The sequence below is a fragment of the Acanthaster planci genome, linkage group LG07 (genome assembly GCF_054643075.1).
Source record: "Acanthaster planci isolate LZ-2023a linkage group LG07, COTS_SCS, whole genome shotgun sequence".
NCBI lineage: Eukaryota > Metazoa > Echinodermata > Asteroidea > Valvatida > Acanthasteridae > Acanthaster > Acanthaster planci.
In genome coordinates, this window is record NC_141783.1 from 19,550,097 (window position 1) to 19,564,556 (window position 14,460).

The 14,460-nt window shown below is 39.6% G+C and overlaps 1 protein-coding gene across 2 annotated transcripts; it reads right to left on the reverse strand.

The window, feature by feature from the left end:
• Positions 1 to 753: 753 nt before the first annotated feature.
• On the reverse strand, positions 754 to 14,146 carry LOC147798692 (uncharacterized). 2 transcript variants are annotated; one of them, XM_087138714.1, is made up of 9 exons: positions 13,886 to 14,146; positions 11,634 to 11,726; positions 9,683 to 9,782; positions 8,076 to 8,232; positions 7,352 to 7,537; positions 5,863 to 6,113; positions 5,023 to 5,250; positions 3,980 to 4,178; positions 754 to 3,021 (listed from the first exon to the last, which is right to left on the reverse strand). In XM_087138714.1, exons 1-9 carry the CDS (start codon positions 14,018 to 14,020, stop codon positions 2,757 to 2,759), a joined length of 1,614 nt encoding a protein of 537 aa, XP_086994840.1. In that variant the 5' UTR covers positions 14,021 to 14,146; the 3' UTR covers positions 754 to 2,756. The 2 variants fall into 2 exon arrangements, with proteins under 2 accessions (XP_086994840.1, XP_086994841.1); XM_087138715.1 differs by lacking the exon at positions 11,634 to 11,726 and having other exon boundaries at positions 13,886 to 14,143.
• Between the last annotated feature and the right edge of the window lie 314 nt (positions 14,147 to 14,460).

The window sequence follows — 14,460 nt, forward strand, 5'->3', positions numbered from 1 at the left end:
TCTAGTTTGGGCTTTAAGTCAGACTGCATTCAGTGCTGTGATGCAATGCAGAGCTCGTATACTTTACATGTTTTCCAGAGCCTGTTGAAGCATGTTATTTTTTAAATGTTCATACAAAAGTCTGAAGAACAAACTGCTATCCCATTTTTTTTCTCGGACCAGAATCAGATATATTTGTTTTCTCTTAACTAGTAAATTTTAAACGAAAACTAGTATACTATCGTCACTTCTCAGTGAAAATATAAAAGAAAATAAATACGAGAGGCTTGAATGAAGTTAGTGTCCTGCCATTGAACAACTGAACGGCGGAAATCATCACTATCGTGGGCATAAATCCCGGACTAATGGGGTACATATTCCACCCACACCCCACTTTTATTGGGGATTATGGGCTACTGAATCATTCCCCTTACCCCACTTTTTCATCGTGTGAAAGAAACAGAGTGGATTGTGAAGAACGTTTCGGCTTCCCAACAACCAAAATGTACCGAATAGTACTCAAAAAAGGAGAACACAAAAAAACATAAATATGCCGTTCTGATGTAAGATTCTGCATTAATATAATACACACTACATCACTAACATCGCCCTCTTTTAGTGTAAAATGGTGTCACCTTCCCCCAACTGTCGAATTTTCATGGCCGGGCAAGGCATCTCTTACAGTCTGCCCCCCCCTCAAAAAAAATTCTGGCACAAATTTACGCCACTGATACTAAACGAATGTTTGTGAACATACAAGAAACATAGAATATATAATTTCTCTTACTTTCAGTGCAAGCTATTTAAAACTTTTATTTCTCAAACCACAAGAATCAAAATGCTAATAGACTTTAAACTTTTAACAAACCGAATCCTTGCGTTATTCCTCTGGTTTGCAATTTCTGCGGGGAACCAAAAGAACATAAGCCTTCTCTATCCGAACCAAATGATCTAAATAATATGAATTATAAGATAAATTTCTAATTTTTTTACAGTGAGACTCAACAGACGTCAGGTTGGGGAGCAGCAGGGCGTCCCAGAACCCAACCAAAGGAGAACATTACCTTTGAAACTGACACCAAGGGCTCCAAATGCATCCAAAGCGATTTCGAATATTTCATAGTTTAATGTACCCTTGAGCAAAACGAGGGGTCAGATTTGCTTTCACATGAAAAGGACCTTCGTGATCCCATGCAATTCTATTTGTGTCTCAAATTCTTGTGAGCCTTTCGTGATGTCGGGAAACAACTTGCTAAATTACAGAATACAGACGGTTTGCTTTCTTTTATGCAAGCAAACGTACATCAGTGCACTCCAATTCTAATGCTGTTAAAGAAGTTCATTGTAGCCAGATTAAATTTAAGCAACGCACACGCAACGCATATATTCTACATCTCACCTCTGAAAATCTTCAAAGCCCCTTCAGAAAGTGATTTTGTACCTTGCATACATAATTAAGTTCTTTTAGGATTAAGTATTAAGACTCCGTGCGATATTAAGATATAAACACGGCTTAACTTGGCAACAATTTATGTGTGCAAGTTTGTACTATGCATCCTAATGTGGACAAGCCTAATATTTGAGATTTTAAACTAGGACCAATATTGTCTTTTACACTTATTTATTTGAAGAAACGTTTAACAATTTTGTCCAGTTGAAGAATTTAAAACAAATACTCTTTTAAATAGGCGCCGTACAAGGAATAAAGGAAAACTTTTCAAATACTGACCAAATAATATGTCACAAAGTGCTTATTATCGTTTATAGCACAGCAGATAAAAAAATAAGTAAGTATATTTGCCACATTTCATGCCTCAATCTATAATTTAAAGATAAGAATCTGTAGTCGATTTTTAACAGGGAAATATAGTACTATAAGAAAGCTACACCTCCACCTTGTAACTGTACCCAACATTTTTGTACAGATACAAAATAATAAACAAATTATAGGCAAAGCATATTATATTATCAATGAACTCTTGTGGGATACCTAAATGAGCAACTCCCTCCCTTGTCTTGAAGAAGGGGTCAAACAAAGCAGACGGGAATACTGGTTTGTATTTTTTCCATTTACTTTCCTCCCTTTAATTAAAGTGTCAAGAAAATCGACCAAACAATTTAGCCTACCATCTCAGAAAGACCATAGAGTTAACAAAAAGAAACCGTCCATTATTGCTTACTCCCAAACGGCTTACTTTCCGATCTGTATTGCTTTTTTTTTTCATTGGTGTGTGTGTACTTGTTTTTTGTTTGTTTATTTTTATGGCTTGTTTGTTTGCTTATTTGTTTGTTGATCTGCTCTTGATTATGGCAGAAGCATCGAGGCAATCATTATTTAAAATATCACTCCACTGTAACAGCAAAAACATGTACTGCTGATCCTGCTGAAGAGTAGATCGATAACTACACAACTTTACCATCATTTACATTACCAGTATTACATGCCGTGATATTCTTTTGTTATAGACGTGCACATTCTTGAATGGGATGGTTGGCGTTTCTTTTTCCACTTTGTGGATTGTGTTAGTACATGTACATAAAAACCTACAAAAATATGAAAGTGTTTATAATATCATGTTGTGATTGAGTACCACCTGCAGAATACCGGATTACCCTGCACTTCTGCGCGTCGAGAAATATTTCAACAATTTTGTCAAAAATTTCTATAATTCAGTTGTCAGCCACTTCAAAGTTACTTGGAAAACTGCTCTCATTTTTTGTCAAATAGACTTTAATCACAATACACCAGGCTTCTCGTAAACACGTCATGGTTTTGCTCACATGGCAACAGTGGTCAGCGATGTATCATTTGCCCATGTGGCGTTGGTCGGCAATGTATCATTTGCCCATGTGGCGTTGGTCGGCAATGTATCATTTGCCCATTCGACGCTAGTCGCGTTGTACTGGACATAGCACGGCTTCACGTAGCCTGTCTGGTCATTGGTAAGAGCTACGATGGTAATGGCCAGGACAGCGATGACCGTTACCGGAGTAACGAGGATGAGGAGGAATGAGACGATACTCTCAAAGATGTGCATTTTCCTACAAAGAGAAAAGAATTTACAGGCGAATTACTCTAATCACTGACCCCCCGTCTGTGTAAGTCCGCAATTATTGTACGAAGATTATAATAACCTTGTCAACTAAGTTGAAGTTGGATTTTACAATATCTTTTCCTGGTTGCTTCTAACATGCAATTTCACTTTTATAAAATAGTATGTTCAGATTAGTTTTTCCCCATAAAAATGAAACTTGATTGGCATGATAATTCTGTTGTCCCTTTCCATCCTTACTGACGAATCTTAACAAACCGCCTGTGTAGATTGTTTTACATTCACCATAGTTGAACACTCTGGAATTTCATTCAACTCCTCTTCTCGTTCCCCAAACTGAAAATCTTGGATCATACACAGAATAGTTCCTCTCAACCTTCAGAAGTAGAATGCATACAGGAAGGCGACACAAACTCCACGATACGTGCAGCCGGTTAAATAGATAGCCTTTCATGATGTTTAAGATGTCAACTAGGTTGTAAAATACTGTGCGATAGACTGAGTTCCGTGTAGGTGGCTGTTTTCACTTTCGAGGTTTGAAAGGACAGAGCGATGACAATTTCTTGGACACACGTTTTGTGAAACATTATGCGCCTTTTCAATGTATGAAGGCACTCTGGCATTCTTTTGAGGTTGTGTTGAAAAACGTTATATTCTTAAACTGTTGAAATTGTCCACCTTGCTGCTATGTCCGCTTCTTATGCTCTCAGAAAAACATTTTTGAGAATGGTTGCTAGTTGGCTTAACGCCAGCTTCGACATAAATGGATCATTACCGCAGTTTTGTTCATGCCTTTGGAAATTTACTTAAGTATTAAACCACAACGACAACAAAAAAGCCTTTTAAAACAGCCAAACGAAAATTGAAAATAAGGTGAAAAAAGGGTAAGGTCAAGTAAAACAATCGCACTGCGTAGACCCTTTACGAGTCGAGGAAAAATATCTTACGGGCGCTCTGAGAAGCTGTCAGGCATATGCATGGATCGCAGTCGCAGGTAAGACACAGCGGGAGCCAGGAAGGTCAGCAAAGGGAACACGACGCCTCCAACCACGGTGACGAGCAAGGCGAACTCGTTCACCGTTTCCGCCAGGAAGACGATCAAGATGATGACAGAAGTACGAAGGAGGATGCGCTTCCAATTAATACCTAGAAAAAGTCGGAAGGGGAGTAAACTATATGGTTTAGTAATTGTCTTTGTTTGTTGGTTGCCTGTTTCGGCTGAACCTTCGAGGTGCGCCAGCTAGCTCTTATGCAGATCCAAACCTCTGAGGTTTAAATCTGCAGGAAAAATTACACGGTGGGCTGAGCCAACATACTTTAATCCAGTCCATTAAAAGTTGTCCAGTCTTACTGACATCACAGGCTTTTCCTATGATATGTAAAAAAAAATTGACCAGACTCGAGCTTGACATGCAATATGTCTTGTGAAGTTCATCCACTATACAGATGTCTGCTGCATGCAACTGGGTCACATCAGTGTCACCCAAGGTTGGAGGTCGGGGCGAGAAATGGGCATTAATGCCACCTGCTTGGTTTATAAAATCCACTGTGGTGCACTACCAGCTGAGAACTCTGTCTAACTCTTGCAAAGCCAACTTAATAGCTTGATGAATTTTGATGAATTTGAAACATGATTCAGTAGTTCAGTTCCGACACTGGCGAAATTTAGGAGAGAAGCCTGTTATGACGTCCGAGGTTTTTTGGTTTAAACTTTAGTGCTTCTCCATCCCTGAGTAAGGCATTGATTTTTTTCACAGTCATTAGTTACAGCAAGTGTATGTGCTTCCGTCAAACATTTTGCATAGAGAAAAGATTTACTCACAGTTCCCCAGAAACTGGCACACTCTCATTAAAGAACTTAACTATTGAATTCTGTAGTCTGATAGAAGCGTCAGGATTTTATTAAGATTTTTTTAATTGAATAAGCACAAATGGGGTGGGCACGGCACCCATCCTGAACTATCCATTGTTTTAGCATTACACACTATACCTTCCTGAATGTTCAGAACCTCCTCAAGATGACTGAAGAGTGGGTTGATGATGATTAGCATGACGGAGGCGCTGCTGATCAGCAAGAGTAGGCCAGGAATCACCACCAAGGCGCCCCGGGGGAGAACCGACAAGAGGCCGGCTTCCAGGTCGATATCATTCGGGGCAATTATGTCCCCATAGGTGACGAAGACAACCAGCAAGGTCGGAAAGAGAAAGACGACAATCACTGTTGGGCAAAGGACGGATGTGACCAATTGTTATCTGGTCTTTACGGTTGAAGAAATATAAGATCGTTCCTCCTATAAACTTCAATGCTGGTGTAGAAAGTTTCGAACTAGTATTTTGACAAAACGAAAACAATCATGGTATCCACTCGCCTAATATGTTTCAGGCAACTTCATTGAACCTTGTGAGCAGTTTCGACTACAAGATCAGTATTCAATCCTCACTACCGTATTATTATCTCAAAAAGGATTTTTGAACACTTCTGAAGACATCTTTGGATTTTCCATTGCCCCATATACAAAGGTTTCATTAGAGACTGTTCAGGGATTTAAAGTCATCAATATATGTCTTTTACACTTTCTTTCTTACAAGTTATTATCAGTCTGGATGCAATATAAATATTGAGTACAGCGCTGCATCCCAAAAGGATTTATATCATTGTTAAACCGACTATTATTCTTGGTGGTGTATGCGGTCCATTTTTTTTTTTAATTCTCAGAATTTTTTTCATCGAATTTTAGAGTACAGCTGGAGAAGTTTGGGGCTGAAACCGTTTCAATACTTCGAAAGTTTTGAGGAAGATACCTGCTGAAACAGTGTTATTTTCACTCACGTAGAAAAGTCGTGAGGGCACTCCGATCGAAATTCCCCGGCTCCTTCATGGCCCGCTGAATCTCAGGATAGACAAAGTGCCCACCCAGCAGGAAAATGGTAGCGCCGATGAGCTTGCCAAAAGCCCAGGACTCAATGGGTGGCTGGAACTCGGCAAGGGCCCGTCCATTCCCGTGCAGGTAGATCGCTGCGTCGATGAAGATGAGGAGTAAGGCTAGCAAAGTGGTGACGATGCTTAGCGCCCCGAGTAACCTGAAGCATGTGAAAAAATGCGAACATTTGAACCGGAAAGAGGCCCTTCTCTTGTCATCGGCCTGGTTGTTTCGCACGAATCTGGATCTCGATTACTGATCCCAACGCTGGTTCGCTGCATCCATAACTTCTGGTGTCAGCGAGCCAACGACGGATCACTGATCGCAATCCAGGTGAAACAAGCAGGCCATACGTCACAAGCTCAATTTTTCGACCGTGATTGGTGGAACATGGCTGACTGATGAGTACAAAACAAGAGAATAATTTAGAAATTACCAAAAAGCTACGCAAATAGGAAAGCAATAAGGACTGAATACTTCTGTCCAAATACTTTCAAAAGGTCCTGCCTGTTTATATACTGATGAATTAAATTATGCGTTTTAAAGTAAGGGTAGTTGCCACACAAGAGTAAACTCTCTGCAGTCTTTGGCCCACCATAATGACGGTAAATGCTCTAAGCAAACGAAATGCCAATATACCGTCGCTACGTTACAAGCGCCCTCTTTGGCAATCATGGTTGGCAGAATTTTGGTTGGTAGAAATAATACACAACACATAAATAAGGTCAAGTTTTCAAGAAGTATTCAGTAGTATGGTATGCATTATTTAGATTTTTTGATAGCTGCATATTTTTTACGCTCAGTAGATTGTCTTTGCCTACGTACCGGCTGCTGACCATATACTACCAATCACTTGTGGACGAAAATATGCGACTGTGGCATACCAAGAGTAGACACACGTCTACTAAGCTAATGAAAGGCTTTTTGCTTTATTAAATCAAATGTGTGGTGAGTGGATTGGTTTGGTTTGCTTTCCTTCTGGTTAAATAAATTGTGGATCCAGATCTAGCGTAGCAAACTAATCTTACTTGAATAGAAGGTAAACCCGTCTTCGGTTTCTATATCAATGAGGTCCTGTCAGTGAACCGTTGAAGATTCGCCAGTTTCACTTAGGTTCTTTGGGGTTTATCCATGCTCTCCCCCTCAACTAGCCTACTTCGGATGTCTTAGTTTTCCATTTTTTTTTGACTTTGTCTTTTACTTGAGGGTTGCTTGGTTGGCTTCACTTCTTGAGAATTTTTAGAGCTTCGGCACTTTTTAATTAACTAGACTTGGTTGTAAAACGTTGCCTATGATTTATTTGATGCTGAAAAGACAACGTCTATCTGTATTTTCACATGAGCAATATCTTTCGCGTGAATGCTTCAAATTCAATGAAGATGAGGAGGATTTACGTACCAGAAATGTTTGGGCATCCCTACCCATATCGCTGGGCACATTATGGCTCCTATGATGAGAGGCCAGTAGCAATAGGTGCCGTACAGCTGAGGACCAATGACCACGAGTATCAGTTCCGAGGTTGCCAGAAGCATGACCGTTCCACCACCAAAACTCGCCAGGTCAACCAAAACGTTCACCGTGTGCCTGGATGTTAGATTAAGCAGCGTGCTTGAAAACGAATATTTTTCAATTGAGGTATTTCAGTGTATTTCAGTGTTTAAGCTGTCTCGTGTTTCCAAATAGCATGTACATGTACATTCAAACATGAGGGAAGAACTTTTACATGTACATTGATCCTGCAGCATTGTTTTAAATAATCGCTTCACTACATTAGATAATACATTCGCAGTGGGCCACATTGGCAAATTAGCAACACAGTTTAGCGGCACATTCGCCAGAGAGCACAGTCTAGACAGCACAAGACAACCGATGAGATCAACAAGACAATCATATTAAATCAACACAACTCATTGACAAAGGGGCTCGAGTATTAATTGCTTTCAATAGGCAACATTGCTCAAAATATCGTTTTTTAAACAGTGACATTATTATCGAGCACCTTTTTAAAACGACTACAATGAGCACACATCTAAAGCACATTATGGTATATTTTCCTTGCTGTTTTCGACACAAATATTACCAATGATATCACTGCCCCCTCAGCTGGTATAAAAAAGTTCACCTGGCCCAGGTTCCGCAGGCCTCGTAGGCTATGGCGCCATAAGGGTTGAGGTCTTCAAACCACGCCACTCGCACCATGTTCCAACAGCTTCCAAGCAGTATGGCGGCATAGGCCAAGAGAAATATGAGGGCGGCAAAAACCAGAAAGCCTACCCACCCTAAAAAGATAATTGAAGAAAAGGTTAGTTTTTTTTTTTAATTTCCCCGGTACAGACTTTTGGGTGCTTACCCTAACATCTAATTTCGTCAAGAGAAAGAAATGTTATAATTTCCTTCGTAGAAAGAGACGTGTATATATAGGTTTTCCCAACTAATTTAAAAAACAATGTTCTATCTAAATCAGGAATTCTGAAGTCTAAATTCGTCACAGAATTCCATCTGCTTGTGGATAAACTGTTTGCATGATTTACCATAATATTTCAACGCTCTGTCGTCACATTTGAACTCAGTGTCGAGAAAAGTGAAATTTGTCTAAGCTGTTACTGAATGACAATGTATACAGAAATTGGATTCGTTCTTTATGAATTACTTTGAAACTTTTCTCAATGTCAATTCGTTTTGCAGGCACTCTTTCTTGTATCCTGAGGAACGATTTGCTCATTCATTAAAAATAAAGGTGATAATGGATAATTTATATTGACGATAATGGATATGTATATAAAAATCAATGCAATGACCGTTGTTTCCTCTAGAGTTGCTTATGAGTGTAGCACGTTTTTAAGAAAAATAATGAAAAAAAAGTGTTCATTTCTGAATCGCAAGGACAACAGCAAAAAGATACGGTGCAATTTATCAACAACCACTGACCCTCCTACATGTCACAATGAATTGTGACAACATTTAACAAACAAGCGATGAAATTTGGTGACAAAAGACGAATTCGTTTTCTGGGTAACAAGGCTTGATGTCAGCGAGACACAGTAGAACACCCTTCCCCGAAAATGTGTTCTCGTGGTTTGAAATCGCTTGAACAGTTGAAATTGTGTGACAAAATCAGAGTGCACATAATAGATTCAACTGGGCAAATTTGAAAATAAAAATCTGTGAAATAAGCCTTTTGCGAGTTAAATGTGAATAAAATCTGGTACAATGAGTTAATTCACTGCACATTAATTTAACATAGCCATTTAAATTCCCCAGACTAAAAATAGTGTTTCTATACCAAGTGATTTGGGGCAAGCTGATAGAGCCCTGAAATGGTTCCATTGTGCCCTTCTTATCCATTGAAAACAGTGTATTGGGGCAAGGTGTCTCTTATGCAACTTAGGAAAAGCTTGCCCCGAATAAAGAGGTATAGCAATGGTGTGTTTAGTATGGAAAATACAAATTGTTACGATCATATGAATTTAAAGAACTCAGTGTACCAGATTTTATTCAAATTCAAATTTTATTCTAATGACAGTTTTTTAATGTAATAAAACTCGTTATACTTGTTGCAAACCAAGTTTTCATTAGAAATTCCATAATTTAGCCAAGACTGGAAAAGTATATTAATCCCCTTGGGTGTATGTAAAATCATATTGAAATCGGAGGATTTTGGACTGTTAAGGTTTATAAAATAAAATTCTTTTTCAGACTATCACACCCCAAAAGTTTGAATTCACTCACCTGTGTTGACGATGGCTACCATCATAATCGTTGCTGCAAAACCTGGGCAGTAGCCAGCAATGAGAAATATTGTCTGCTGGAAATTGAGACCTTCGTGACGCTGGAAGGAAAGAAATGAAAAACCACATTAGGTTAAATGCCCTGTCGGTGTCTTTGGTCGAGCTCGATCTTCCTTTATCCAGGAAAGAATGAGAGCCATGAATCAAAAGACAATGCGATGTGTGGATTCTACTATACAATTCCCTATTTGTTCTTTCCTTTTAGCACATGATTTCAAGTTTTCGATTATTAGGCTAATAGGCATCACAAGGGTTTTTCTGGGGCGCATGGACAAGACATCTATTTCCGGGGGGAATTCCAGGAAGCAAACAACTCGTCAGCTGCCAACTGATAAACTATTAACAAACTGATAAACCATTAACGATACAAAGGGTCGATTTTGAGGTTTTTCGAGCAAATTGGTGATTTTCAGTCTGTTTTTCCATTTTATTTTAAATTTTTTCAAAAAATATTTCTAAGCACCTCCCCTTCTCCCATGATTACATGGGCTCCCTGCCCTTCAACAGGGCTACGATCAGTAAAAAAAAAACAAAACAAGTGTTTTTAAAATTACTATACAGTAAAGATAAAACACATTTGCACAATTTGCAAAATATAATTTAGGTGATTAGCGATTTTAGGCTGTGTGTCGTTTCTGATAATAGTTGCAACCTAAGTCCAGTCTTTTCATACCGTTAGGCCCACGCAGACAGGGATTAAGCAGAATATCATTTTCTTCGAACCACAAGTGGTTTTTCGCCGGTTCTTTTCTTCCCAGGTATGTATAAACTGAGCTCAGATATTACCTAGCTGGTTAGGGAAAGAGAAATTAGCTTGCGGGAGGAAATATTCCAGTCTGTATGAGGATACCCCCCCCCCTTAGTGTTGGTTCTAAAGACATTTCAAGGTTTCCATGGAATATGACCTTGCTCAATCCCAAATGAGCTGGTTTACCTAGGCCTTCTTACAGCCAAATCAGCCAGTCTAATTCAACCCCTTCCAGTCTCAGTTATGTCACAACAGAGGCTAATCAAAGAGCCATATGTAAACGAGTGTATTCAAAGCTATAGAGATTCTTTGGTTTTGAAAGGCGCCACACACTCTGCAAGGTTGCTGACTTCGCAGAGTTAACCAACAGCTTTCCGGCCCCTTGCAAATTGATGCAGACTTGTTGAGTTTTAGACCCTCGGTGAATGGGCGCTTAGTGCACTCAACAAGGTCACGCACTTTGTGCTTCAATACGAGAACCCATTTGTGCCATTTTTAAAAGAAATTTTTAAAGAGTTGAAAATTATTTAAAGCAAATTTCAAACTGTGCTTTTATAAGAAATACTGGTACTTTTGCCACTTTCGTTTTTATGTCTTTATAATGAGATAATCGGCGAAGGGGTCTAAGCCATCGAAGCATACGATGCAGGTGATGTTGGTCTGACAACAAAGAAGTTATGGTTATTTCAAAATAAATTTAATTAAAAACGAATTAGTTCTTGGAGCATGACTGTTCAAACGTGTAAATCAGACTCGGCTGTGTATCTGGATAAAAACGAAGCTAATGGAAAAGAGGCCAGAAGACAAACTTGAAAATATACTTTGTGAAAACGATTTTTCAAAAAACAGGAACAATGCTCATTGAATGAGATCCTGTAGAATCGAACAAGAAAAAATTCAGCTCGTAAATAAGGACTTCACTTCTTGAAAATGTATACTGTTCGTGGCACTATAGTGGCTTTTGTGTTAAAGAAATGTTAGGGCCCGAATGTTTTGGAATTCACATGAGTAAAAGAGAGACCCCATCCAAGGCCTGTCGATAACAACACGCAATCCTTGTATTCATCTTAACTTAACTGAAACGTCCTTTAACTAATAGCAGTTGGAGTTCAAGAGAATAATCAACCACATCTTGTTCCCGTACCTTCCTGCTATCATCTGCGTCACTGTCATCATTTAAATTAAGTTCCACCATATCTTCCGTGTCTGTCTTGGTATACAGTGCCGTCTTAAACTTCTGAAACGAAAGGAGTGTGCTGTCTTTTGTGTTGATTTCTAAGAAATCGAAACTGTCGGTATCGTTTAATACTCAGCGCAGTCAGCGTCAAAATTCCCCAGGCCCCATGAAACTGCGGTGTCATACCGCACCAGAGTATGGGTGAGTGAAGTGAAGCGAAAACAGTGCAAAGCGTGAACTGCCAACGGGACAGCGAGAAAACTCTAAACTTGGTCGGCGGAGACCTTCAGAGTCAGAGCTCCGTGAATGGCACTGCAGGAGCTCACACGCTTGAATTGCCTCATTCCTGCACCCCTGGATTCACTACAAGTGCCAAAGATGTCTGGTTTCACGCCGACATGAATGCCGAAGGAGGTTTCAACAAAAGTCAGTTGGGGACCTGGACTTTGTGTTAAAGTGCCTCATACCTTTAATCTGCCGGTTACTTTCATTCCTGTTAAAAAAGTTTATGTTTACTTTGCATTAGCACACGTCAGTGAATGATGCCAAGCCCTAAAACCCAAACATTTAATGAAAAACACCAAAGTTGTATGGTTACGGTTATGGTAACTTGTTCATAACTGATGTTCAGGTTAGATTATTTAAGTTCTCATACAACAATACGTGCGATATAAAATAGCGCGTCACCAAGAGGTTGAAACGCATTGGCCAATCACAACGCGCGAAATTTGTCGACTCTTTCCAAATGCGCATTGGGTCAACAGATTTTGCGCATTGTGTTTGGCCGACGACTTGGAGGTGCACTTGTGAAACGCCCGTATTGTTCAGAACAATAATACTACGGTCTGTGCATAAGTGCATGACTCATGTAGGCTGTACACTGTTGCCTAACTTTGTGCTTCTACATAAGTCTGTTCAAACAGTACTAGTATTGTCAATTCTGAATGTGTGACATTGAGAATAACAAGAAAGTGCTACCCGGCCCTGTCAAAGTTACAGGCTGTGACTTCGATCAACATACATCTCCGATGGGAAGTAGCTCCTCCCACTAGCCAGTAGCCTCCATGAGTGAAATGTTTGTCCCCTCGCGGTCATAACTTTGGACCCAGCCCGAGTTTAAAATTTATTCGATCGTTATTTGTCCAACTTAAACGCGATGTTACGTGCGATAGCAATCAGCATCTAGATTGTGTTTTCGCTTTGCATTTTTATCAATAACTTACTTTTTTGCGATTTTGTTGTTCCTTTTTCCTGAGTATCCAATCAAATAAATAAATGAACTTCTAGCACTCTAAAAAGCACACTTTAAAATTGACAGGCTTTGTCTATATTAGTTTATAGAAACTCCGTTGAGATATTGAAAGCTGAATTCTATGGATTAATTTGAAACCTGATGTGTCTTGAGTGATCAGAATCGGAACTAACCTGTAATGGGGGGTTGAGAAATTGATTGATAATTGTAGATATTGCAACTTTCTCGTTCCCATTGTGCGTGTGAGGGAAAGAGGATTTGTATCGAACAGCTGATTGGCCATGGTAAATTCATATAATTCTGGAATAAATTTTTGTACATATTCTGTAAATACTATGTGAAATCTCGAATTGCCTTTATTACATAATTCTTTTGGAAAAGTGCACCTAACATTTTATTGTGTTTATGCATTAAGACCATGACAAAGTGCGTGTGATTTGGCAAGGATATAAGCTTAAACAAGGGGTCTAACTGTTGTTTAAAAAAAAGGGTTATTGCTTCTTTCAGGAAAGAAGTAGAATTAAACACGTTCACCCCAAGTCTTGTGTAGAAGATATAGAAGATCTGGCGTTAGTCCAAGTATATGGTCCTAATCTTTATTATGAAGTCACACCATTTGTTTTTACTACTATGGCCCAGTTTTACACCATTTAGACGGTTTGGTGAATGCGAATCGATGAATCCAAATTCAAATGTCAGTAATCAAAATGGATCTATATTGGATGCATGAAGTCACCCGTTTGATCCCAACTGGAGCCAAGGTGTTTTATCCTCGTGTGCATGATTTGGAAAAATCGATTTCGCTCGATGATTGATAGCTATTATAACCCGAGTAGTAAGCATGAATGCAAGCTTCGAAACATACTGGTAATTCTTCCGCATGAATTAACTTAGTGCCCGACTACATGGCAGCTAGCATGTCTAGTTTAATATCCCCTCAACCCAAACACAGACACAGTGTACGAACCGGCCCTGTGGTCTGAAGCTTTTCTGGCCCCTGGTCAGAATTCATGTACAGAGTTGTCCTGTATTTCTGCAACGGGATCGTCTGGTCATCGTCCGCGCCTTGCTTGGCGGGAGCAGGCCCACCGTTCACCTCCATTTTGTATCGGTGCTGTAGCGCAGACAACCCCTGAATTAAGGGTAGGGCAACGTTGGACAAAACCAACAGCTAAGTTTCACCTGCAACTCAACCCGTCACATAAGTTGTACGTGTCCTTTTTAAGAAAAATCTGTGAACCTTCACGGACTTCGACTGCAAAGGAATCCAGACTGAGATGGATTAGCATAAGAATAGCTTTTATTGTACACAGGCCCACACAATACGCGTAGAGGCAAAAGGGAATTCAAAAAATAACTCTAAGCTTTGAAAGAATTGGCTGGCCTTGGAATACAATAGTTGCCTATTTCTTATTGTGTTGTTAAGCAGATTTTTCTCCAGCTTGACATATTAATGGGGCAAGGCAAGGCACAGCAGCCCCCCGAATGGTTTCGTGTCAGAATGACTGATGACTGTTTTTTTAAACACTATCAGGGGCTGCA